This window comes from Panthera pardus, unplaced genomic scaffold, assembly GCF_024362965.1.
Source record: "Panthera pardus isolate Hobbes unplaced genomic scaffold, ASM2436296v1 HiC_scaffold_11, whole genome shotgun sequence".
Lineage (NCBI taxonomy): Eukaryota > Metazoa > Chordata > Mammalia > Carnivora > Felidae > Panthera > Panthera pardus.
Genome location: NW_026526666.1, coordinates 69,799,448 through 69,822,615, shown reverse-complemented (window position 1 = coordinate 69,822,615; position 23,168 = coordinate 69,799,448). Strand labels below are relative to the sequence as shown.

The following is a 23,168-nucleotide window of genomic DNA, read 5'->3' as shown; positions in this document are numbered from 1 at the left end:
AGAGGCCCACCACTGTACCTCAGGGGCTGGGCTGGGCCTGGACCCCAGGTCTCTGCCTCCCAGGAGAGTCACTGCAGAAAGCCAGGCTGTCTCCTTCTTAGGGAGAGGAAAGAGCTCTAGGTAGCCCTTTGCTAACTCTTAAGAACAAGCTGTTTTCTGTTCTTGTGTGGGCAGCTGGTGGGTAAGGGACAGTGGAATGGCAGCAAGACCAAAACAAATTGTCTCCTTGGGAATAAGCTCAGGAGTCAGCCCCATGTCTTGCCACCCCAACTTTGAGCTCTGGCCAGCACCCAACAAACAGCCTTTTCTCGAGAAGGGCTTCCTCTGCAGTGACTGGGGACTGTAGCACTATATTTCTGCCCTGTCCCTTAACCCACTAGCTCCAATAAGCCACACAGATTAAGGGGTGGGGTGAGAATAGCCATGCCAGGGAACCTGAGCTGAAACAAGGAAAGACTCCCAAGAGACTGAATTCCCCAAAGTCAAGCGCCAACCCTCCCTACTCTGAGAGTCCTAGACTAGGCCAGAATTCTGGGTCCAGAATTCCCAGAACCCTGGGAAACCCTTAGTGTCTCCACCCTGTAGAGCTAGGCCAGACGTGACCACACCAGCCAGCCCTCCCCATGGCCTGGGATCTCAGGACAAAGAGCCTTCCCTTCCCCATTCTGGCCCGGCTCCCTCCACAGCCTACCCAGGAGCCATGTGGCATCCAGACCACAGCTTCCCACCAGTGCCGCTTTAGTTTGTCTCCTTTATTTTACCAAAAATAACAATAATAAAGTCTTCCCTCTGTTTCACAAAAATAGATTTCCCGTCTCCCCAACCCCTCTGCAGTCAGCACTGGCCACGGCCTAGAACCCATCTTCCAGTCCTCAGTCCTCCCTGAGGGAATCTCTGATCCCTGGACCCCACCCCAACCCAGAGCCTCCAGCAAAGCTGCTGGGTCAGTGTTTCCCCTGGGAACTTCTCCAGAGACAGCTGTCTCAGGTCCAGCTGGCTGGCCTCAGGAGCCTCATACACTTCCCCAGAGATCAGGCAGCTTCTGGACCACTGAGAGGGGCATGACTTTGGAGGTTTGGCTCAGCAGACAGCCCCAGCCAACCTGAGAGGCAGTGGGGCACTCTGGCATTCACTAGAAGTCTTTGCTCAAAGCAGGAACAGTTGTGCCCTAGAGAGGGGCTGTCAGACCATCTTTCCACATGCATCTCACCTCCCTATGTAGCAATCCACAGGCCCTGAGGTGGAGTCAGGACCCCTGGTTTCTACTCCAACTCCATAAAAGCCTTGCTATGAGGCCTTGGACAGTTTCTCCCTCCTTTCCTCAGGGCTTCCGTTTCCTCCTAGGTACACAGATGATTCTGTGAGACTGGATAATCCTCAGGCCCTTCGTGGCTGTCCATCCTGGCCTCCCAGTGTAGAGGCTCTTGGAGGGGAGGGCCCCGTTTCTGCTTCAGTTTCCCCACCTGTGGATCTGGGCACAGGGCTGGGCATGGCGGTGCTGAGTAATGGAGTGTCAAATCAACAGTTTCTCTGTGGATAGCTATCCAACCAGCTGGACTGTCTCGGGGATGGTTGGGAAGGAGGCAGGTCCTTGCAGAATGGGGGCTTTCCAAGCCTAGAAGAGTCCATTCACTAGCAACACATCTTCAGTGTCCTGGGATGGGAGAAAAGACTCTGGAGTTCCCCAATTCAAGTTCCACTGGCTCCTTGGGCTGGAGGATTATTTTGTGCTGGGCTTCAGATCCTGAGAACCAAGTCTACAGATTCTGGGAGCTAGATTGGAGTATATGATTTCCAGTTTAGGGACCAGAGGACCTTTGTGGATATAAGGGATCAACCCCAGCCCTCAAGAGGCTGTCTATAATCAGCCTTTCCTGGAGGCAGAGGGATGAGTGAAATGATAGTTCCTGGGTATCTTTGGCTGAGCAAATCAGAACATGTGTCCGTGGTGGGCCAGGGGTGTAGGTATCCAGGGCAAGACCCCCTCCTTACCTCCCTATAGCTCCCCAGAACTCATGCTTATGGAAGACGGTAGCCTAAAGGTTAAAATATAGAGCTACATCTACAATCACATTTTGTGCACTTTTACACATGGTCAGAGTGGGGACGCTGACCTGTCATCACTCCTACAGTGGTCGTGGTCTGGTGGTCCCAATCCCTATTAACTTCCTTCTTCCTTCCCTCCTTCCTTCCATTCATCCATTTACCTAACATTTATGGAGGGCCTACTATGTGCCAGGGAGGATCTAAAGCAGCTAGTTCTTATAGAGACACCCCACAGTGAAAACCACATACACACACACATACACTCACACACACTCAGAGTCATCTGTATTCACTCACATAGATTGCTCACTCTCTAGTACCTTTCTTGCTATCACTCAACCACATCCACATTCCCCAAATAGGCAAGGGAACCACCATGGAAGGGTCAAGTATTGGAGCAGAAACCTAGCCAATCCCACCCCTAAACTTCATGTGGAGATGTAGCTCCTTTTTTCCTTCTGTGTGACCACTTTTAAGCTCTCCCCTTCTCCATTCATAAGCAGTCAAGGGGCATGTGGGCAGACTCCTGAGAACCACAAGTTCAGGGGCTTTGTGTGTGTGGAAGAGTCCCAGGCACTTCAGATTTCTCTGCTACCAGACTACTGAGGGTTCTCTCTCCAGACACTCTGTGTTCACATGGTCCATCTGACAGTCAACAACTCCAGACCTGGGTTCAGTGACAGATCCGCTCTGTCATCTCCCTCTGCAGAGACATAAGGCGGAAAGGGATCAGTCAGAGCTCAACCTACCAGGCAGCCCCTTCCCAAACTATAGGGCCTGGCTGTTCTTCTGCCTGAACCTGGCCCCTTTCTGCCCCCACTCCCAACTCCAGACTATAGACTTAAGTCTGTAAACTGAGACTTGAATGAATTCTCTATTAAAGAACAGAATCCGCTGCTAAATGAATTGCCTTCTTCTAATCTATCCACTTGGGTATTAGATTTTCTTGAAGTAGATAGCCTTTGGATCTGAAAATTCTGAGGCTAGCCTTGGTTGGAGAGGGCAACAGGGGCCTTACCAGTGGCTCTAGCTCCCGCTGGTCCACCAGGCTGAACTCGCGGATGAAATAGTAGAAGTGTTTATAGCAGGTGTTGACATGTGCCTCAGCCCCCATGCTGAGGATGCTGTCAAAGTGGTGAATGTAGACGTGGACAAAGACACGGAAGAGGCGGGTCAGGATCTTGGTGCAGACCTGCTGGAAGTTCTTGGGGAAGGGAACTCCTAGGGGGTGGGGATGGGCAGAAGTGGTGGGGATCAGCATCCTGGTGATGAAACACTGCCCAACCCTGCCCTCCCCATTCCAGGCCTAGGATGGCCACTTCCCTGCCAGGGACAGAGAGAGACCATGGTCCACTTTCTCCCCACTTCCCTTTTGAACAAAGCACAAATCTCACTGTGCCCCTTCCTTGCTGAAATACAAATCATCTCCCACATTTTCCCATCACCCTGAGCAGGACTCTGCAACTGTGTTTGGGTCACTGACCAACCGTTCTTTGGCTATGATGAAAGTTATGTTCAAATTCTCCACAGAAATATGTGTGTCTGCAGGTGCTGTCCTGTGACACCTGGGTTACAATTCCAAGGCGAGTTTATCAACATCTAGGGTCCATTTTTAAAAACATTGGTCTTTGGGATTAAGTTCTAACTGCACAGCATGGTGCCTGCTCAAGGACTTTCATGATCTGATCCTGACCTCCTTCTCCAGCCCCACCCCAACCCTTCCTTTTCATAACATTCACACAGCAGGTCCCAGATCCCCAATCCCGAGAACTACAAAATCCTCAAGAACTAGTTCAGATATCTCTCATTCCTTCAACTATTCAATAACACTTACGAAGAACCTTCCATCTTTGAGCCAAGTTCTGTGCTGGGCCCTCCTCACCTTTTGCTTCATACGGTAATGGGTACCATAGCCCTTATAGATATGATAAAGTAGAAGTGTGTGGTGGTGACACACGACAGTGAAGCCACTTGCCCAAGGCCATGCTTCTTGATTAGACAGACTGAAGGCAGGATTAAATGCTGTTGGCACTGCACTGCTGTGACCCGCAGAGATAAATGCCACAGCCCCTGCCTGAGGGAAGCCCGGGTACCTGTGAAAAAGACACAATTTCTGCACAGCCCCTCACACTCAGGGTAGAGATCTTGGTGGCGATGCCATCTTCTCTGCTGTGGCAGAGTCATCCCCAGGGTTAAGGTACAGATACCTGGGGCTCACAGTCCTGAGTTAGAAGAGGCTACAAGAGAATAAGAGCCCAGACACAGGCCCACACTGGTCCACCCTGCTCCATACTGGTCCTCACTGCTCTCAGGTGGGGTTAAGCCCTGCCTCCCTGTGAGCCCTACTAGGCCCAGCCCATATTCCTCAGACTTGTCCTGCCCATCTAGACTTGGGGCCCTGGGTCTTAAGAGACCTGAGCTGCACTTCTGAATCCCTCCTGATTCAGTGCACTGCCTCTGTTGGCCTCAGTTCCTCCTATGTGAAATGCAGATGCCCACTGTTGGGCATGATGGTGCAGGAAATGGCAGGCCCCCAGCTGGGGAGGGGCTGTGAGCACTGAATCATGACTCAGTGCCCAGCTTCTCTCAGTATTCAGACATCTCCCCTCTGGGCTTGACCACCCTGCCCAACCCATCTCTGATTCCTACAGCCTTGATGTGGAGGAACGGGAGGCCAGGTGGGGGTGGGGCTGCTGTGATGAATACGGTGTCATGCCTGCTCAGCTCCTGGGCTGACACCTGCTATTGCTGCCCTTGGGTGGGGAAGCAGGGCCAGTGTGACTTCACTCATCTCCTCTCCCCACCCTCATGGGCCCAGGCTGCCCAGCTGAGATAAGAAAAGGCCCCTTGGCTTGGGCCTGACAAGGGAAAATTCTGCCCTCTGAGCCCCCTGAGGTAGAGATACAATCTGGCCTTCCCAATCCCCACCCCTTTCCCTTTCCTGGAGCAGGGAGTCAGAGGGAGCTCCCAGGAGGTTGCAAGTCAGTCAGCCAAGGCAAGGTGACCTGTTAGGAGCACCTAGAGACATCTGTTCTAGAAGGTTCTGAGAATCATAGTGGTCTTGCCAGGGTGGTTCCTGGAAGGACACTTAAGCCTCAGATAAGGGTCCCAAACAGAACCACGTAGTCCTAGGTCAAGATGCCTAATTTTGAACAGACACTTAACCTCTCTGAGGCTGTTTCCTCTTCTACAAAATAGGGATGAAAATCATGCCCCCCCCACCACCCCTTACGGAATTGCTGTGTCAAACTAAATGCCTCATCTGTAGAATGGCCTCTTGTGGCTCCTTCCCTCCCTGGCCAGGCCTGATTTGCCTGCCAGGTGGCACTCACCAACACGAGTGGGAAAGACGTCCTCGTCATTGATGAGGCCCTCAATCCAGTCCATGAGCAAGGCCATGTAGCGCGGCGCTGAGAGCTTGGCAGGCCGCCTATACTGGCGCTCGTCCTGCCAGCGGTACTCATAGCGGGGCCCTCCGGCCATGACCGGGCAGCTAGTCTCACTGCAGCGCTCAGCCATGGTGCCATAGATGAGGTTGATGCGATTGAAGAAGTCTACCACGTGCACGGCGATCCAGTCGTCGATGTTCTCTCCTGGTGGCAGCCTCACCACAGTGCGCAGGTCCAGGCCTGACTTGAGTGATGCCTGTGCCTTCTTGTACAGCTCGAAGCGCTGTGTGCCTGGTTCGAAGCGCTTCCGAGGCCGGAATGTCTTGTCCTTGGCGAACACCTGCTTCAGGCACAGTGCCATGGCCAGGCGGGGCTGAGGGCAAGGTGTCCAGGGGCAGGACCTGTGGCTGCCCTGCCAGGGCCAAGGGCACGGAGAGAGCATGGTGGTGAGGTCCTCGCCAAAAGGGCTTTGACTTCCCAACACATCATTTCCCTCTCACTCTCAGCTTTTGGCCCACCTCAGCCTTTGCCTGGAGTCTAAGTCTTCCTCATCCCCTAAGTCCAGGGCCCCTGCCCTATTTCCAAGCTACCCTTGCTCCCCCTGCCAAGCACCCACAGCCCCCCCATCTCATTTTGCTACCTCTCCCCTTTCACTGCATCTCACAGAGGTCTGGGCCTGGGCTCCAAACAGGTGCTCATCAGACTTACTGTTGACTATTAGAGAGGTGGCAGAGGCTTCCTGCAGGCCCTCCAGGAGGCAGGGGCCTGGATGAGATGACCTCAGGGGTGCCCTGTGGACCAGGTGGTGCAGCGTGGGAGAGGCTGGCTGTATTGTGCTGGGGGTTGGGGTAGGGAGCAAGGCCCCGCCTTCAGCTTCCTCTGGGATATCCCGAGTCCATCCGGCCACCGGGGATTCCCAGGGAGCGGGAGGGACTTTTCTACCAAAAATGTACTTTCCTTTTATTACCTCCGAAAGAGGAAAGGGACCTCATGTGGCCAGCTGGTGGCCTCTGAGTGTGGCTGCAGGCACTAGAGGAGAGGGGGAGGTGGCAGGTCCAGATGGGTACCACTTCCTCCAACAGTGGCTAGAGATCCCTCCCTACCAAGCCAGCCTCCTCCAGACCCAAAACTGAACAAGCTGCTGGCTCCTCCTGCACCTGACAGTACAAGCTCGGTGAGCACCTACTATGTGCCTGGCACTGGAAAGTAGGGGAATATAGTCAGATCTACCCAGCTGGGCCTATCTAGAATTCAGACAAATTTGTTTTGCCTCTTAAATGGAGGCATCCCAGACTCAGAACAGAGTTTGGAACAGCAGGCTTGGAGGCAGACAGGGGTCCTGGGTTCTAGTCTCAGCTTTTCCATGGCTGGGTGATCCCCGTAGCAGGCATGAGTCTCACCCATGCAACATCCTGGGTCACTCAGATACAGACTAGGTTTCTGGGACTGGTGTGGTAGTCACCTCACCTACGCTGTGCATGTGTGAGCTCTTGGGAAAATCAGACCCAGGTACCTGCTGAGAATGGAATTTAGCCACAGACTGAGGGCTAAGCCTGAGTGTAAGCTAAGCACTGAGCTGTGGCTCCGGGCTGACCTCTGACCTGGCCCTGACCCTGGTCAATTTGAGTCCTGACTCTAGCCCTAGACTGAGGCTGAACACAGCCACAAACAAAGCCTCGCCTTAACCTCAGAGCTGATATGAAGCACCTTCCTGTCTCACGTCTCTAATAATGCTGGGAAGAATGGAGGAATGAGGACAGGAACAAGGTGACAATTGGGGGAGGTATCAGGTTAGGCAACAAGTCAGGCTAGTGGAGAAATTTGGAACAAGGATTCTTTCTTGGACCCATAACAGGCAGGCCAGGATGGGGATGGTCAAGAAAATGACAGGTGGTATGGACAGGAGGGGCAGATCTCCCAGCAGGATCTTGTCCTCTTGAAAAAACCCCTTGAAGATGTGGAAAGTCATCTCACCCATTTCCTTATCCTTGACTTCTACCCAAAGAAGTCCCCAGTGTGGCTCCTGAACTTCCTGATCCCAGAGGAGATTTCCACCCTTCACATGCCACCTGCATTCTAAACTCTGCTTGTGGCAGGTGCTTCCAAAAATCATTCCTACTGCAATTAGGCGGGGTTCCTGGTTCTCCTCCTTTGCACAGCCCCCTTTACTGACAGTTACCAATAGACTACCACCTGAGCATTCATCATCTCACCCCACCTTTCCTGCCCACTTCCCTCCACCAGCCACCCAGGGCTGTTTCCTGATCCCCCACCCTCCTGCCCCCATGTTTTTCTTCCACTGGTCTCTCTGACTACACATGACCAGGTTGAATGCTACCTCCTCCCACAGCCCTCTCTACTAAACCCAGAAGCCTTTCTCCTCAGGTGGAAGCTGCCCTTTGGCCATTGTTGCCCCACCCCCACCCCAGCCTAAGTCAGGGCACATAGCTGATGCTCAGGCTTTAAGGAAACCTTACAATCAAGAACTATAGAGTTGAAAGAGCCCTGAAAAATCAACCGACCAACCCACTTCTTGCACAGATGGGGAAACGGAGGTCCTCTTTCTGAGGAGCCACCATTCACAAAGCAAGTTTCTGGCAGGGGATCTCTAATGATTGAATTGGACCCCAGGATAAGGTGGGGCGCAGCCCATGACAATGAGTAAAGGACCATTTTCTTGTACTGGCTGGTCACTGGTCTGGTGGAGGTAAGGGGAAATGAGGGGAGTGGAGGGAGAGAAAGGAGGGGAGTGGGGGGAGAGGAGAAGCATATTCCCACCAATTAGATGAACCTAATTCCTATCCCCCAACATGCTGAACCTCCCCCTTGCCCCCACAACACCTTAAGTGACCTGACAGTGAGCTAGACTCCCATCTTCTGGTTGTAGAATGTCAAGATCTGGGTCTTTCCCCAAGAAAATGTAAGTAAACTTCAGGAAGGGGAGGGAGGGAATCTATACACACCCCTTGTCTCTTCACTTCCCACTCCCATGCCCTTGCTGAGTTTCCATCCCTCACAGAACCTCTGTCCCTTCCCTGAATCATGGCCATTTCTGCCTCTCAGTCCCTGCTGCTAATTCTCTGTGTCCATCACTCCTAAAGTGCCCAGTGATGACTCACTCCCTGGGTGGGCATCTGGGTGGGCTTCCCAAAGGACCACAGAATGGTCCTGTCTGTTCTTGACATTTACCACCCCCCTGCCAGAGCCACACCTGCCACTACTCTGACCTGGCCCAGGATCTTGGACAGGGGCTGGACCCAGTTTGAACCCAGAATGCAGCCTACGGCTGTAGGATGGGTGTGCGGGGGCGCCCTGAGGTCAGAGATCCAAGAGAAAGGTAGGGGCGGGACTCCACGCTCTTCCCACCGCGCCCGGTCACCCTCGCCCACCCCTTGCCCTCCCCCTGAACCCCCCTGACCCCCTCGCCCAGCTGCCGGGACAGACCTGTCTTAGGACCCAGAGGCGCAGGCCTGACGTTTCCGCTCCCGAAGACACGCCCCCCTCAAACACCGCCACCCCCAACCCCGACTTTCACAGCTCTGAGCCTCGGACCCCGGACCGAGCGCCTGCGGCCAGCCTGCCTTGGGGCGGACGTCGCCTCCGGTCGAGGCCACGCCGGGACAGCCGAAGAAATGAAAGTGGCAGCGAGGCTGGGCCGTGCGCGCGGCGGGGGCGCGGGAGCTCACTCACGGGGACCGTCTCGGCCCTCCTCTCTGGCCGCGGGGTCACATCCCCAACACGCTGGGTCGCGTCCTCCTCCCGTTCTCCGGCTGGGCCGGTTCTCTCGCCTGTCCACCGGCCCGCCCGCCCCGCCGGGCCGCGGTCGCCCTCCGCCCCCGCGGCGACGCCAGCTCCGCCCCCGCCCTCCCGGCCCGAAGCGCCGCGGCCGCCGGGCGGGGAAGGGGCGGGGAAAGGGGACCCCCTCCCAGTGCACAGACGCACGCCCGCCTTTCCGGGAAGTCCGAATCGTGCTCCCAGCTTCCCGCTGGGCAAAGGACGGACTGAGCAGCTGGCCCTGGCCGAGTCCCCTTGGACTTCTGCCACAGAGGCAGCCTCCGCTTCCTCAACTGTAAAATGGGGACAGGCCCAGCTTGTGTGTGGAGCAGAAACAAGGAGCTGCTAGGTAATGGTGGTTTCCTGTGTTCCACTGTCCCTGAGCTCAATCAGGATCGGGTCTGCCCTATCCGCTCTCATACCCTCGGTTCCTGGCATGGTGCCTGGCACATAGCTGGCACTTAATTAATGCCCATTTGCTGAGTGAATAAATGCTTTGGTAAACACAAGCTGAGTCCCTCACCCAGCACTGAAAGGACAATGCTCAGATGACAGGCTTACACCGCCCCTTCCCCCCCCCCCGCGATCATGCCTGGAAGCTTTGGTCAGGCTGGGCAGATTCTCCTCACTCCTCAAAGTCACCCCATTTCCCCCACAAGACCTTTGTTCCAGCTCTTCCCAGTTTGAAGTATCTTCTTTACCTCATTTCTTCCAACCAAATCCAAACCTTTAAGACCTGATCTGCTCTCTCTACTTTTCAGCTTAGGTTCCTCCCCTGAGGGCAGGCAGATATCCCATACCACGACTTGGGCGGACTTGGGGACTTGGGCCGTGGTCCCCAGGCCCAGAGACCAGTTGGCTGACTCTCCTGGGATGGAAGGGAAGGTTGGAGGCCTTCTAGGGTGGGAGGGCCAAGGCAGAGATACGGGCTACAGAAGTCACTCTGGAGGGGTGCAGAAGATGAGCAGGTGTGGGGTAGGGGGAGCTGGCAGCAGGAGGTAGGCATTTACCATTGCACAGATCACTGGGTTCCTCTTGTGTCTGGATCTTCTGCTTGCTTGATGGCATGAGAACAGACTGGATCCTTAAGAATCCCAGCTCCTAGAACTGAGGATTCATTCTTTTGTGAAGCACTTATTTTTGCCCAGTCTAAAGTTCTTTTTTTTTTTTTATATGATGTCTGAGTCTTCACTCTTCCCCAAATCCCCTATAAGCAAACAATCACATGCTCTAGCGTATGCAGAAGGAATTCTAATCTAGTCCTTCATTTGTTTGATATCCTAATCAATACCTTTACTGAGCACGACTGTGCACTGAGAGCCTGGGATCAGGTGATGAAGCTGACCCAGTGGCTGACCTCAGGTGCTTACAAGTCAGCAGTAGGTCCAACACTCAGAGCTAACACAAGGCCAGAGCTCAGTCATCCAGAAGTGAGAACACGGTTATGGACTGATGGCAAGCCCTTTGTAAGAGCGCGGTTATCTGCAGGAAGCACATGGAACACTCAAATTGGGCACTTTAAGGAGAGTTTAAAGGAGGCACTATTTAGAGGTGTAGTTAATGTGTAGGGAAACCACAGGGATGGCATATCACTGAAGGGCTAGCAAGAGCAGCCCTTTGCTATCTACCCTAGGCTGAAGCTGTCACCCCCAAGCTGCAGGGGTGCTAGGAGGGAGTGGTAAAAGTGGGAACTATGAGGAGGGGGCTACTGACTGGAGCTGTGGCCTAAGCTCGATGGACATACCCAGCTCAGGGCAATCATAGTGCAAAGGTCTGGGGGAAAATCCTACCCAAAGCCTGGACAAGGGAACCTCTATACAGCCCATTGAGGTGGGCCTTCCAGGGCCTAAAGTTGGAGGGAGGAGGATGCAGAGTGTGGCTGGAGAGGCAATAGAAGTTAAATGCTTGGCACATGGGCCCAGGGACTGTGACTCCACAGAGGAAATAGAAACCGCTTGTGCTTTCCTTATCATTCAGTTCTAAATATTTTGAAATTTCATTGTCATTTCCTCTTTAACTCATGGATGATTTAGAAGTACGATTTTAGTTTCTCAGCCTATGGGAGGTTTATATTTTTCTTGTTGACTTCTAATTATATTGCATTGTGGTTGGAGATCATGGTCTGTAAGATTCTTTGGAATGTGATGTGACTCCCTCTGTGGTTTTCTACATGGTTATTTGTTGTACCTCTGAGCTGAGTTTTATAGGATGGGCAGGAGTTTGCCTGGTAAAGAGTGAAAAGCACAGAATCGTATGTTGTGGGAAATATAAATGATCCATTCTGAAGGAACTTCAAAAGTTCCCAGCTCATCCACAGGGCTCCCTGGCATCTGCCTCAATACAAACTGACAGGCTGGCAGGTGGAAGGGTTGGGAGAAGCCAGAGATAACCCAGGTTCCTCAAACACCTGTATCTCCTTCTTATGGCTCTCAGTCTGGGCTAGAGAGACTGTGTTCTTCCAGACCCAGACCTTGGAGAACAAGGTCGAGGCTTTACACACATTAGCTGTGTGACCTTGGGTTGCTCCTACCCTCTCTGATGGCATGTTGTAACCCTATGGGACAGACACTGGTCCATCCCACTGTGTCCTGAGTGTTTGTGGCTCAAATAAGGACTTGTCTCTGAAGCTTGGTGGGAGCCATCAAGGACCCAGTTGAGGATGTACCCTCTTCTACTGCACAGCCTGGGCACATGACTCCTCTATGAGAGCTCCAAGTGGCAGCCATGTTGTGTCCAGACCTGGGTACCTGTGTATCTGTGGAAGTCTCTGCTCCTCTGTGTGTGTGTCTGGGAAAGTCTACTTCCCCATTTGTGCTACAAGAGTATCTTCCACCCACACCATTTCAAATCCCTTATCAGGACCAACTTCCTGCTCCTGCCTGCCCCCCCTCCCCATAGGCCTGTAGGCCTGTACCCAGTGACTCTGCTGATACAGAGTGACCTTTCCCTGGGGACTCCACAGCCCCTCCTGTAGAAAGCACCCCCTCATTTCCACACTCCCCCCAGAATGGGTGACGGTACTCTCCAGCTCTCCCCACCAGGTATCTGGCCTATAGCCAGATGGGGCCCACCTTCCCCTCATTCTCCAAAGGAAAAATTTCTATTTCAACTTCTGCCCCTCCCTGCCCAGAAGGCAGGCTCTGTCATCCTGAGTCGTCCATCCTGGCACTTGGAGAAAAAAGTGAAGGATACTGTCATGGCAGTTAAGAGGAATTGAGTTTAGATTTCCTTTAGCTTGAGGAAGATAAGTTTCAAGGGAATGTGACAGGGGAAGACAAGGTAGAAAAGGATTTACATTAAAATTCTGTGTGACTTTGGACAATGCATTTATTCTTTCTGAGTTGATTTCCCCTTCTGTAAAATAGAAACAACAAAACAAGAGCTGCGAGGGTCAGATGCAATAATCTTTGTAAACTGCAGAAAGCCAGTCTTTTGGGGCGGGGGGTGCTGCCTTCAAGCATCCGGCAGGCTTTTGTGTAGAAGAGGGTTTGCTCTTGTCCTTGTGGTCCTGGAATGCAGGGGCAGAGACCCAGGCAGTATGAAACACCCAGAACTGTCCAGTCACACAGCCTGGTTGTGCTCCAAGGTGCTCCTCCCTCCAGGCTCCCCACCCACCCTTGGAGTGAGAGGTATAGTTGTGTGCATATGGGCCTTAGGACAATTTCACAGCCCTCTGACCTGACCCCCAACTTGGCCCTGGTGGGCATTGCCCCCTCCCCTAGGTGCATACCCTCCAACCACTTGGGTTAGTTCCCAGCGGAGGTGACAGTATATATGTGTGTGTGTGTGTGTGTGTGTGTGTGTGTGTGTGTGTGTGTGTGTGTGTTGGGCCGGGGCAGGGGCAGGTTCACCAGTGTCCCAGGCTCAGACTTCCATAGAGCCTGCTACAAAGCCTGCATAGGAAGTTCTGTCCCACTCTACTCATGATAGATCAGTGGTTGCCAGGAGTTAGAGGTGGGGAGGAGAGTGTGACTATAAAGACATAGCATATGGGACTTTTCTGGGTCACAGGTCTGTGTCTTAATTGTGGTTCCACAAACCTATACATGTTATAAAAATTCACAGAACTATATACAAAAGAAAAAAATGAAAAATGAGTGCATTTGGGGATGTCTGGGTGTCTCAGTCAGTTAAGTGTCTGACTCTTGACATTGGCTTCAGGTTATGACCTCACAGTTCATGAGTTCGAGCCCTGCATCCAGCTCTGCATGGGCTCTATGCTCTTATGCCTCTGCTTAAGATTCTCTCTTTCCCTCTGCCCCTCCTCTCTCTCAAAAAAAGAAAAAAAAAAAAAGAAAAATGAGTATATTTGGTGAAATCCAAATAAAGTTTGTAGTTTTAAATGTCAGTTTCCTGGTTGTGATCATTACTAAATGCACTGAGGGAAGCCGGGGAAAGGGTACACAGGAGCTCTGTGTCATTTTTGCAACTTCCATGTGAGTCCAAGATTATTAAAAAAATATTTTTTTAAACACTGACTAAAAGACATATCAGTTGCAAGTTGTGGATCTTTGGATCCTGATTTGAACAAATCAACTGTAAAAATATTAATGAAATAATTAGGAAATTTGAATGACTTACTTTTGATAATATTACGGAATTATTGTTATTTTAGGATTTTTTTGGTAAGTACTTGTCTTTTAGAAATATAAACAAAAGAATGTAAGGATGAAACAATCTGATGTCTAGGATTTGGAGGGAAAGTAGGTGAGGGTAGATATGAAACCAGATTGTCATGTGTTAAAAATTTTTTATGCTGAGTCATAGGGACTTGGGGTTTGTTATACTATTGGCTCTACTTTTGTATACATTTTAATATTTCAACAGTAAGTTGAAAATTATTAATGGCAATATATTTAATTTTTTTTTTTTTTTTTTTAATTTTAGAGAGAGAAAGAGAGTGCATGAGTCGGGGGATAGGAGAAGAGGGAGAGAGAGAGACTCTTAAGCAGGCTCTATGCCCAGCATGCAGCCTGATGCTGGGCTGCATCCCACAACCTTGGGATCATGACCTGAGCCAACATAGTCAGACGCTCAACTACTCAACTGAATGAGCCAGCCAGGCACCCCAAAACTTATAAACAGTAATAGGTAAACTTATCAACAATTAAATTACACAATAATTATTACTTATTTAAATAATAAGTATTTACTTATTAACAATAATTGAGTAAACTTATTAACAATAAGTTTTAAAAAGGAACCACACAAGGGCAGATTTCTAGGCCTCTCTCATAGAGATTCTGTTTCAGTACCTCTGGGGTGGGGCCAGGAATCTGCTATTTAGCAAGCTACCCAGGGATATTTATTCAGAAGACTAAGGTTTGAGAACCTGTGCTACAGATTGAATGCTTATATCACCCCGTCAAATTCATATGTTGAAACCTAATCACCAGTGTGATGGTATTTGGAGGTGGGGCCTTTGGGAGGTGAGGACGATATGAGGGGAGAGTCCCTCAGGAATGAGATTAGTGTCCTTGCAAAAGAGACCCCAGAGAATACCCTTGCCTCTTCTCCCATGTGAGGACACAGCAAAAAGATGGCCATCTGTGATCCAGGAAGCAGGTCCTCACAAGACTCTGAAGCTGTGAATGCCTTGACTTTGGGCTTCCCAGCCTCCAGAACTGTGAAAAATAACTTTCTGTTGTTTTTAAGCCAACCAGTCTATGGCATTCTGTTACAGCAGCCTGGACAGACTAAGACAACCGCTTCCTGTTCCCTGTTTTACTTGTGGGGCAGAGTCAAGCTGGAGGCCCTCCCAGAGGCCCGGGGTGCTGTCTTCTAGTAATGATAGTAGTAAATTAGTGTAAACGTCTTACAGAGACAGCATGGTGGAGTGAAAACAGTATACCCACTGCATTCATTTGTTCATTTATTCATTCATTCCATAGTATTTACTGAGGACTCATTGGATGTCAGGCACTGCATTTGGCAGACACGCTGTATTTGCCCTTGCTGTGTGGGTGCTGACAAAAGCCTCAGTCTTGTGAGGATTTTCTACCCGGTCCAGGTGTCCCATTTCACAGCTCATAAAACTGAGGCTACACTAAGGTGCCTGGCTGGTTCAGTCAGTAGTGCATGGGACTCTTGATTTCCGGTGTGTGAGTTCAAGCCTTACTCTGGGCACGGAGCTTACTTAAAACAAAAAGGAAAACAAAAACCTGAGGCTACAGAAGATCATTACATGCAACCAAAAGAGATCTGCTCTTAAAGGGGAAAGTCCTTGACTATCATCACTTGGTCTAACTTCCTCAGAGTAAATGGGAAACATGAGGCACAGGGAGTGAAGGGGATGGGCCCAAAGATAAATAATGACAAAAAAGCCATTCAGTGAGCTTTTTATATACCTGTACTTGAGATGCATTTTCTCATTTCTTCCTCTCATCAGCCCTGGGAGGGAGACAGGTTTGTCTTTCTAGAGCTGTGAATTGTCCTTCCCTCCAGAGGGAGAGAAGAAGGAGTGGGCAAGAGAGAAAGAGGTTATGCTCAGGGGGAAGAAGGCAGTGGGCATGTTAGGATGACACCCCACGCTCTGCCCTACAGCTCTCTCTGGGAGGACCACTAGGTCCCATCTTAGCTTCATTTCCTGGAGGTGGGAAAACTGCTCCTCCCAGCCAGAAAGCAGCTGTTCAGGCAGTGGGTGGGGCCCTGCTTCTAGGACTCACACTGCACCCTGTGGAGTCTGAATTCCACAGCAAGTACAGCCCGTGACTTCCACAGTTGTTACCCAGCTCCCCACGGGGCTGCATTTAGGGTTTCTTTCAAGAAACAGCTTAAGGTGTGCAGCTTTGCCCCAGGCTAAGGGAGATAAGAGTTCGCTCTCCTCTTCCAGGGAGTCTTCTTTCATCACACCAGCTGCCTGGAACCAATCCTCCTCACGGGGGAGCCCTTGGCACAGAAAGTTCTTAGTGCTTTGCAGAAAGTTCTCAGGACTTCCTGGTGAAGCCCAGGAGATTGTCTTCCCCTTTGGACAGTAAACCCTGAAAAGTGGGCTGTTCCTTATGTTACTCTCTCCTTGGAACCCTGTAGCAACAACTGACAGTTGTAAGGAACTTTTTGGTTTACAAAGTGCTTTCACCTCTCTGGTCGTTTTTGAGTCCTGTGACAAACCTGGGAGGCAAGCAATGGCTCCAAAAGGTTTTCGAAATGACTTGGCCAAGAGCCACAGCCTGAAAATGGTGGAGCTGGGACCCAGCCTCCTAACTCCAGTCATGGGTCTACCCCGTCCCACACATGAGTGTTTAGCACATGTACTGTTTAAGAGCTACCTCATATGACCCACTGGTAAATCAGGGAGAGAACAAATTGGCTTGGAAGGGAGCTAGACACTTTTCTAAAAACGGTCTCCTGGGAAAGTAGATGATAGCACAGACATTTGTGCCTGGATCCATGTTAGAGTATTAACAGCATTAAGTTCACCCACCATCCTCAGTAACCTTGACACCACCTTAGATTTCTCACTCACTCTTTTGAGACCCTTGCAAAATCTGCCGGCACAGGTCATATTCCACACATTCTACAGATATAGCACCCAGGAGAGAAAGTCATTAAGGTGAGCTGCAGGTAGAAGGGGAAAAAAGAGAAAGACACAAAAAGGAGACAAGATACAGAGAGAAGGGGTTCAGGAAAAGAAGGCTATCTGAGGGTCACTTGAGTGGAGGGTCTCTGCCTCTGGGAAGAAGGTATATGGTAGACCACCACTGAGATACCCAGAGCTTCCGTGACCTTGAAAGCAATCCCCTCTCCACAGGGGTGCCCAGAGGACACAGTGCAGGCTGCTGGCTCTGAGACAAACTGAGAAGGGCGAGAAAGTTCCAGCCAATCAATCCCAGCTCCAATGGGGTGTGAGTCCCCCAGCAAGCTCTGTAGCTGAGTTCTCATCCATCCCCCATGCCTGCCCAGCTACCATACATCATCCCCCTCTGCTCCCTCACCACAGGCAAGAGCAAATATGCACAGGATGGATAGAGAGCTTCAGCCTACACAGGCAACACACAATTCTCTGTACAGCTGCAGGGTCCAGGCACAGATAATCCAGCGCAACAGATAATCCAGTATTTGGCTCCAGGGGTCACAAGCTGGGGAAATCTCAGCTCTCAAAATCATACAAGGAAGCCATCTGGACTCCAAGAGTCTGGGAAGGCCTCTGCTTTCCTCTGTTGTCCTTCAAAGTCCTTCCCTGGGACTTGCTAGGAATAGCCAGTCTCACCCCAGAAATCTTTCCTAGAAGCAGACAATAAGCCCAACCATTGTTTTTCAGATAGTTACAGTTGGGTTGCCTGGCACCAAGGTGCAGAGAAAATTTGCTACAAAGAGATAGAAGGAATGTTGCTACCAACACCCTGTGTGACATTGGGAAAGTCATGTTGCCTGGTCTGGGGCCCTTTCTTTCAGGTGTATAATCACTACTTTATTGCAGGGGTTCCCAAACCAGGCTGAACTGTAAACTTACCTGGAGATTTATTTTTTAAATAGTTTCCCAGGCCTCACCTCAGACCAAAAGAATCCATATTTTAGTGGTGGGGCCCAAGAATCAACATCTTTGACAAGTTCTTTAGGTGTTTTTGATGCCCAACCAGGTGGGAAAATTATACGCTTTAGGCCTCTTAAAAGCTGTCAAACTGTTAAATCTAATGAGCTAAGTAAGCAGAGTTCTATAATCTGGAAGAATTTGGTCTCCAATAAGCCATCTACAAATAATCAGGCAGGCCCCACACCTTGGCCTGAAACTCCAAGTGTCAACTGGCTCCTGACCCAGATGTCAGCTCCTAGGTGCTGGGTTTATTTGCTTGCCCCTACCACTCTCTCCCCTGTCCTAGGTATGGGCACTGATCATCAGGACAGATAAATAGTGCTCATTCCAACCTGTATACTTTGGTCTGGGCTTAACCCAGTCTTCCCCTCCTGGCTCCTACCAGCCAGTTTGTGAATCCAGCCTTGAGAGCCCCAAATTCCTACTGCCATGCTCTCTGACCTGATAACTATTGCTCAAGTCTCTTTATATTCATAGAAAAGAATTTCTTGAAATGAAAACATAGTGCAGGAGAAATAGCACAATAGAAACTTGTGTTTAGAAGTAGGTCCATATTCTAGAAGTAGATCTGTGTTCTAAAAGTGGAAGATCCCACCTCCTCCATGTGGAGATGTCTGCCTTGAAAAAATGAAGTATTTAATCTAGCAGCTATGATTTTGCTGCACTTTTATTATGTGTGAAGCATAGAGCTAAACACTCTACATATGCTATCTCATTTAATCCTTTTCTTTTGAGATAATACTTTTTTTTTTTTTTTTTTAATTTACAGATGAGAATACAAAGACTCAGAGAAGTTGGGTAACTTGTCCAAAGGCAGACCTGGGATTCTAATTTACACCTAATTCTTGACATCTATGATGCTGTCTCCCCATAACAACACTAGCAAAAGTAATCTGGGGATCACAGTGGATCCCAAGAGTCCAAATGATGCAGCAGTGATGTTTCAAACCAAGGCAAGGGTTTTTTTTTTGGGGGGGGGGGCAGTGGTTAAATGAAATGCTTGAGGGGGTACCACTTATCTCTGATAACTGCCATGGCAGATATAGAAGGCTGAGGAAAAGTGAGTATCACATCTGTTGAGAGGGAGACAACTTCTGGGCAAGCGTCAAGGTTCAAGTCAAGATGTGATGGGAACACTGTGATGGAAACCAGCCAGGTGACATGAAATCAGGATACGTGTAGAAGCCTCGAAGTCAAGAGTTCCAGGTAGGAAGAGCCATGTTTGACAGCTGATTGCGGGGAGATAGTCGAGGGTGGGAGTGGGGACGTGAGAAAAGGGCAAGGTGGAGGGGTTACTAAGGTGACCTCAGTGAGTGGCAGTGTGAGGAGATGACTGCCAGGTGGGCCATGACAACTCCTGAAGGACCATCACCCTAAATCCACTCTGGTCATCCCAGTAGGTGACCTTAGGCTCAGCTCCAGGCCCCAGTGGTGAGGCAGTCTTTCCATAAGCAGGGGCTAGGGTTTTCAGTCATCTCAGGAAAGACAGAAGGCAGCTTAATCTGCAGCAGAGGGTGCCAGGCAACTTGAGAGCTGTTGTCATATCCCAGCAGGAGAGGCTGTGAGGTAGAAAAGTGAACAGAGTTTGCTGGGAGGCTCAGCTATGGTGGGCAGAAAGAAGCCCAGCAAGATGACAGGAGTGAGGGGTGGCTAGGTCTCAGTGCTGGTTGGGGAAGAACTTACCATCACTCAGAGCTGTTTCAGCAGGGCTCACGTCAGCTAGCAGGGTGGACAGCTCCCAGACCCTGGAAGTTTTCAAACAGTTGCCCAGTGGCTAGGAGATGCTGTAGAGAGAGTTGCCGTCATGGCGGGAGGTTAAACTAGACCACGGTTTTTCAGCCTTTCTTGGGAACTGTTTCTTCAAATGACAGCTTAGGCGAAGTCCAGTAAATACAACACTGCTTCTCAGGTTGAGTTTGGGGTAAGGACCAGGCTCCCAGGATTCCCACCTCTAAGGAACTGTTGGCATTTCCTGAAGCACAGTTGAAAACTAGCAACTGGACAGTCTCTAAGATCCTCTCTCTCTCTCTCTCTCACTCTCTCTCATCTGTCTACCAATTATCTATCTATCTTAGGCTCCATGCCCAGCCTGAAGGCCAATGCAGGGCTTGAACTCACAACCCTGAGATCAAGACCTGAGCTGAGAGCATGAGGCAGATGCTTAACCAACTGAGTCACCCAGGTGCCCCTCTAAGATCCTTTTAATTAATTTCTTTTCTTTTTTTATTTTGAGAGAGAGAGAGAGGGAGAGAGAGGGAGAGGCAGAATCCCAAGCAGACTCCATGCTCTCAGTCCAGAGCCTGATGTGGGGCTTGATCCCACAAACCTTGAAATCATGACCTGAGCCAATATCAAAAGTCACATGCTCAACTGAATGAGCCATCCTGGCACCCCTAAGATCCTTTTATTTATTTATTTTTATGTTTATTTTGAGAGAGCGAGAAGGGGAGGGGCAGAGAGAGAGGGGAGAGGGAATCCCAACCAGGCTCTGTGCTGTCAGCATAGAGCCCGACATGGGACTCAATCCCACAAACCTAAGATCATGACCTGAGTGGAAACCAAATGTTGGGAGCTTAACTGACTGAGCCACCAAGGTACCCCGGGCTAAGATTGTTTTTAATGTTAAAATTTGGTAAGCCTTGGGGTGCCTGGGTGGCAGTCGGTTAAGCATCCGACTTCAGCTCAGGTCATGATCTCACACTCTGTGAGTTCGAGCCCCGCATCGGGCTCTGTGCTGACAACTCAGAGCCTGGAGCCTGCTTCAGATTCTGTGTCTCCCCCTCTCTCTGCCCCTCCCCTGCTCATGCTCTGTTTCTCTCTGTCTCAAAAATAAATAAAAACATTAAAAATAAATAAATAAAATTTGGTAAGCCAAGACAGGAGCTTGAACATGCTGTGCTGGTACCTTAAAATAATTGTCTTGCTCCAAAAGTTTGGACATTGTCTCTCAGTTCTTCCTGCTTACATACCCTGAAGCTGGTTGCCTCCTCTGATGGCCCCATGGTTTTGTTTTCTATGTGCAGCGTCCATAATAAGAGCAAGCAAAATGCCTGCTGCCTGGGGCTGGGACATAATCACAGTGTGTTTGCCAGGGCTAGATCTCATTGTGCAAGGGATGTTTATAGACACAGGTGGTCTGAGCTGAGCAGTCATCCAAGAGGAATTTATTCAACATTCGCTGGGTATTTTCTCTCTCTGTGCTAGGCTTCATGGGAAGATAATGTCCAATAAGATGTGATCCCTGTCTCCGAAAAGCATCCAGTCTATGGGAGAGACAGCCTTGTAAATGTGGAGCACAAAATGCCGGGGAGTCACAGAGGAGCACATAATGGGCAGCAGGGAGGGAGGGCAGATGTCAGGGAAGGCTCTGGATGCTTAAGTGGAGTTTTGAAAGACATAGACGAATTAACTTGATGAAGGGGAAATGGGCAGTTGAGGCAGGCAAAAGTATCTAAAAAGACCAGAACAGTGGTAAGAAGAGCACAGTGTATTCAAGGAACTGCTGGTCATCCAGAATGTCTGGAGCTAAGGCAGTGGGTGGGGGTCTAGCACAAGATGAGCCTGGAGAAGTTGACCAGATCCTGAAGCTCCTGTGTCCTGTGAGCTGATCCAAAGGGCCTTGGTTCTGAAAGCTCTAGGGAGCCCGGGAGGCTTCATAATGCTTCAAACCAATTTTTCTTGCAGCCCTTCTAGTTCCTGAGGTCCAGAGAGTTCAGAGGTAGCCCTGTGAATGTGAGGGATATGAGCCTGCTCAGTGGACGTTACCAACGACACCATTTAGTCTGGGACCTGGACAGTCACTTTCTATTCCTGGCTTGGCTCCTGATGCAGGCAATGACCTTTAAGCCACCTCTTCCCTTTCTGTGCCCTGAGCCTCTCCTTCAGCAGAACAGGGACAAAAATGCTGCCACCACCGTGCCACATTAGAATTGCCAAGACCAGAGTGTTCCATGCAGCACAAAGCAAGTTCTCCTTAGAACACGAAGCCTTTTGAAATAAAGTTTGGAGAAATCAGAAATGTTTAACGCATGCATTTTGTTCTTTAGTTGACAGCAGGAAGATTGGCATACCTGTGTCTCAGAGCAAGGGCTGATTCAAGAGCCACCCATGGCTTCCCAGGGCCTGAGCTGGCTGCTGGAGCTGGGGTTAGGGGTAACTGGGAGGCTGCCATCTTATCTGAGCTGGAAGTAGGGGAGGACAGGGTTGGTGTAGAGAGCAGCAGAGCATCTCACCAACTAGGGATTGAGATAATCCATGCAGAGGGCTTACAAAGCGCCTGGCACGTGGTGAGCCTCCAGTCATCTATGCTAGTGGTTATTGCTAACGTGTATATATTGTGAGGTCAGCTCTGAACTCATCGGGCCTCTCTGTATGGAGCACATACTCTTTGAGACCTTGATATCGTCTACCTCTTATTCTCTATTACAAGCATAAGTGCTTCATGGTAGGTGCCATGATCTGGCAAGATGTGCATCCCCACAGTACCCAGCAGTGTTCTTTAGCCTTCCTTGCCCCTCTTCTGAGATGGCACTGGCCTTATATTATAGTAGTTCATGTCAGTGTCTCACTTGCTGAACTGTGAGCTCCTCAAGGGAATGAGCCTATATACTGCACCCAGAAACACTCATGCTTAGCTTGACCCTGCTTCAAGTCCTCAGCACTTGCTGTTCTCTCTACCTGGGACTTATCCTCAACTCATGTATCAACTACCACCTCTGCTGAGTGGGCTCTCCTGACCACTAAGTTACTGCCTCCACTCCACATTCTAGCACACTATTTTTTTTTTTTAATTTTCATAGCACTACCAGTATTTGAAATAATCTTACTGGTTTATTCATTTGTCTTCTCCACAAGGAGATAAGCTCCATGAAAACAGGGGCCTTATTTATCTTGTCTGTTGTATTCCCCAGTTTCCTAGAACTGTGCTTGGCATACAATAGGTGCTCAAGAAATATTAACGGATGCTGAATCAATGCTAAATTAAATGACTGGGGGTGGGCATTTATACCTCTCCTCCAAGACTGAATAAGGTCAGGGTTGTAGAGACTACAAAAAACAGAACATGTGGTTCCCGCTTCCAAACTGGTTGAAGAAAGAAGCAGAAGAACTAAGACCAGGTGCCAGATGTGAAGCACAATGGCAGAGGGAAAAGAGACTCAGGCTGCGGCCAGAACAGAGCTTGAGGGCAGGGACCATCCTACTCATCTTCCTACATGGCGGTTGGAGTAAGCGCTCTGTGAGTGCCTGCTGAATTGTCCTGGGCAGACAGCCCACTGTGGTAATGCCAGCGGACTGGTGAGATACAGACACTGTGTAGAAGCTGGCCTCTTGGTTTGCAGATATTACTACTCAGTAAGTTCCAATCTGTGGATGTGGAGAGATTCACTTAAATTCAGAGTATTTAAATATAGGTACACATACAAGAT

The 23,168-nt window shown here is 50.1% G+C and overlaps 1 protein-coding gene across 7 annotated transcripts; it reads right to left on the bottom strand.

Annotated features, from left to right (window-relative positions):
* Positions 1-731: 731 nt before the first annotated feature.
* On the bottom strand, positions 732-9,352 carry MOB3C (MOB kinase activator 3C). Of its 7 annotated transcripts, none has more exons than XM_019449413.2 (5): positions 8,880-9,243; positions 6,144-6,271; positions 5,379-5,847; positions 3,065-3,267; positions 732-2,749 (listed from the first exon to the last, which is right to left on the bottom strand). In XM_019449413.2, the coding sequence occupies exons 3-5, from the start codon at positions 5,794-5,796 to the stop codon at positions 2,720-2,722; spliced, it is 651 nt and encodes a 216-aa protein (XP_019304958.1). In that variant the 5' UTR covers positions 5,797-5,847; positions 6,144-6,271; positions 8,880-9,243; the 3' UTR covers positions 732-2,719. The 7 variants fall into 7 exon arrangements, with proteins under 7 accessions (XP_019304958.1, XP_019304959.1, XP_019304961.1 ...); XM_019449414.2 differs by having other exon boundaries at positions 6,144-6,261; XM_019449416.2 differs by having other exon boundaries at positions 9,126-9,239.
* Between the last annotated feature and the right edge of the window lie 13,816 nt (positions 9,353-23,168).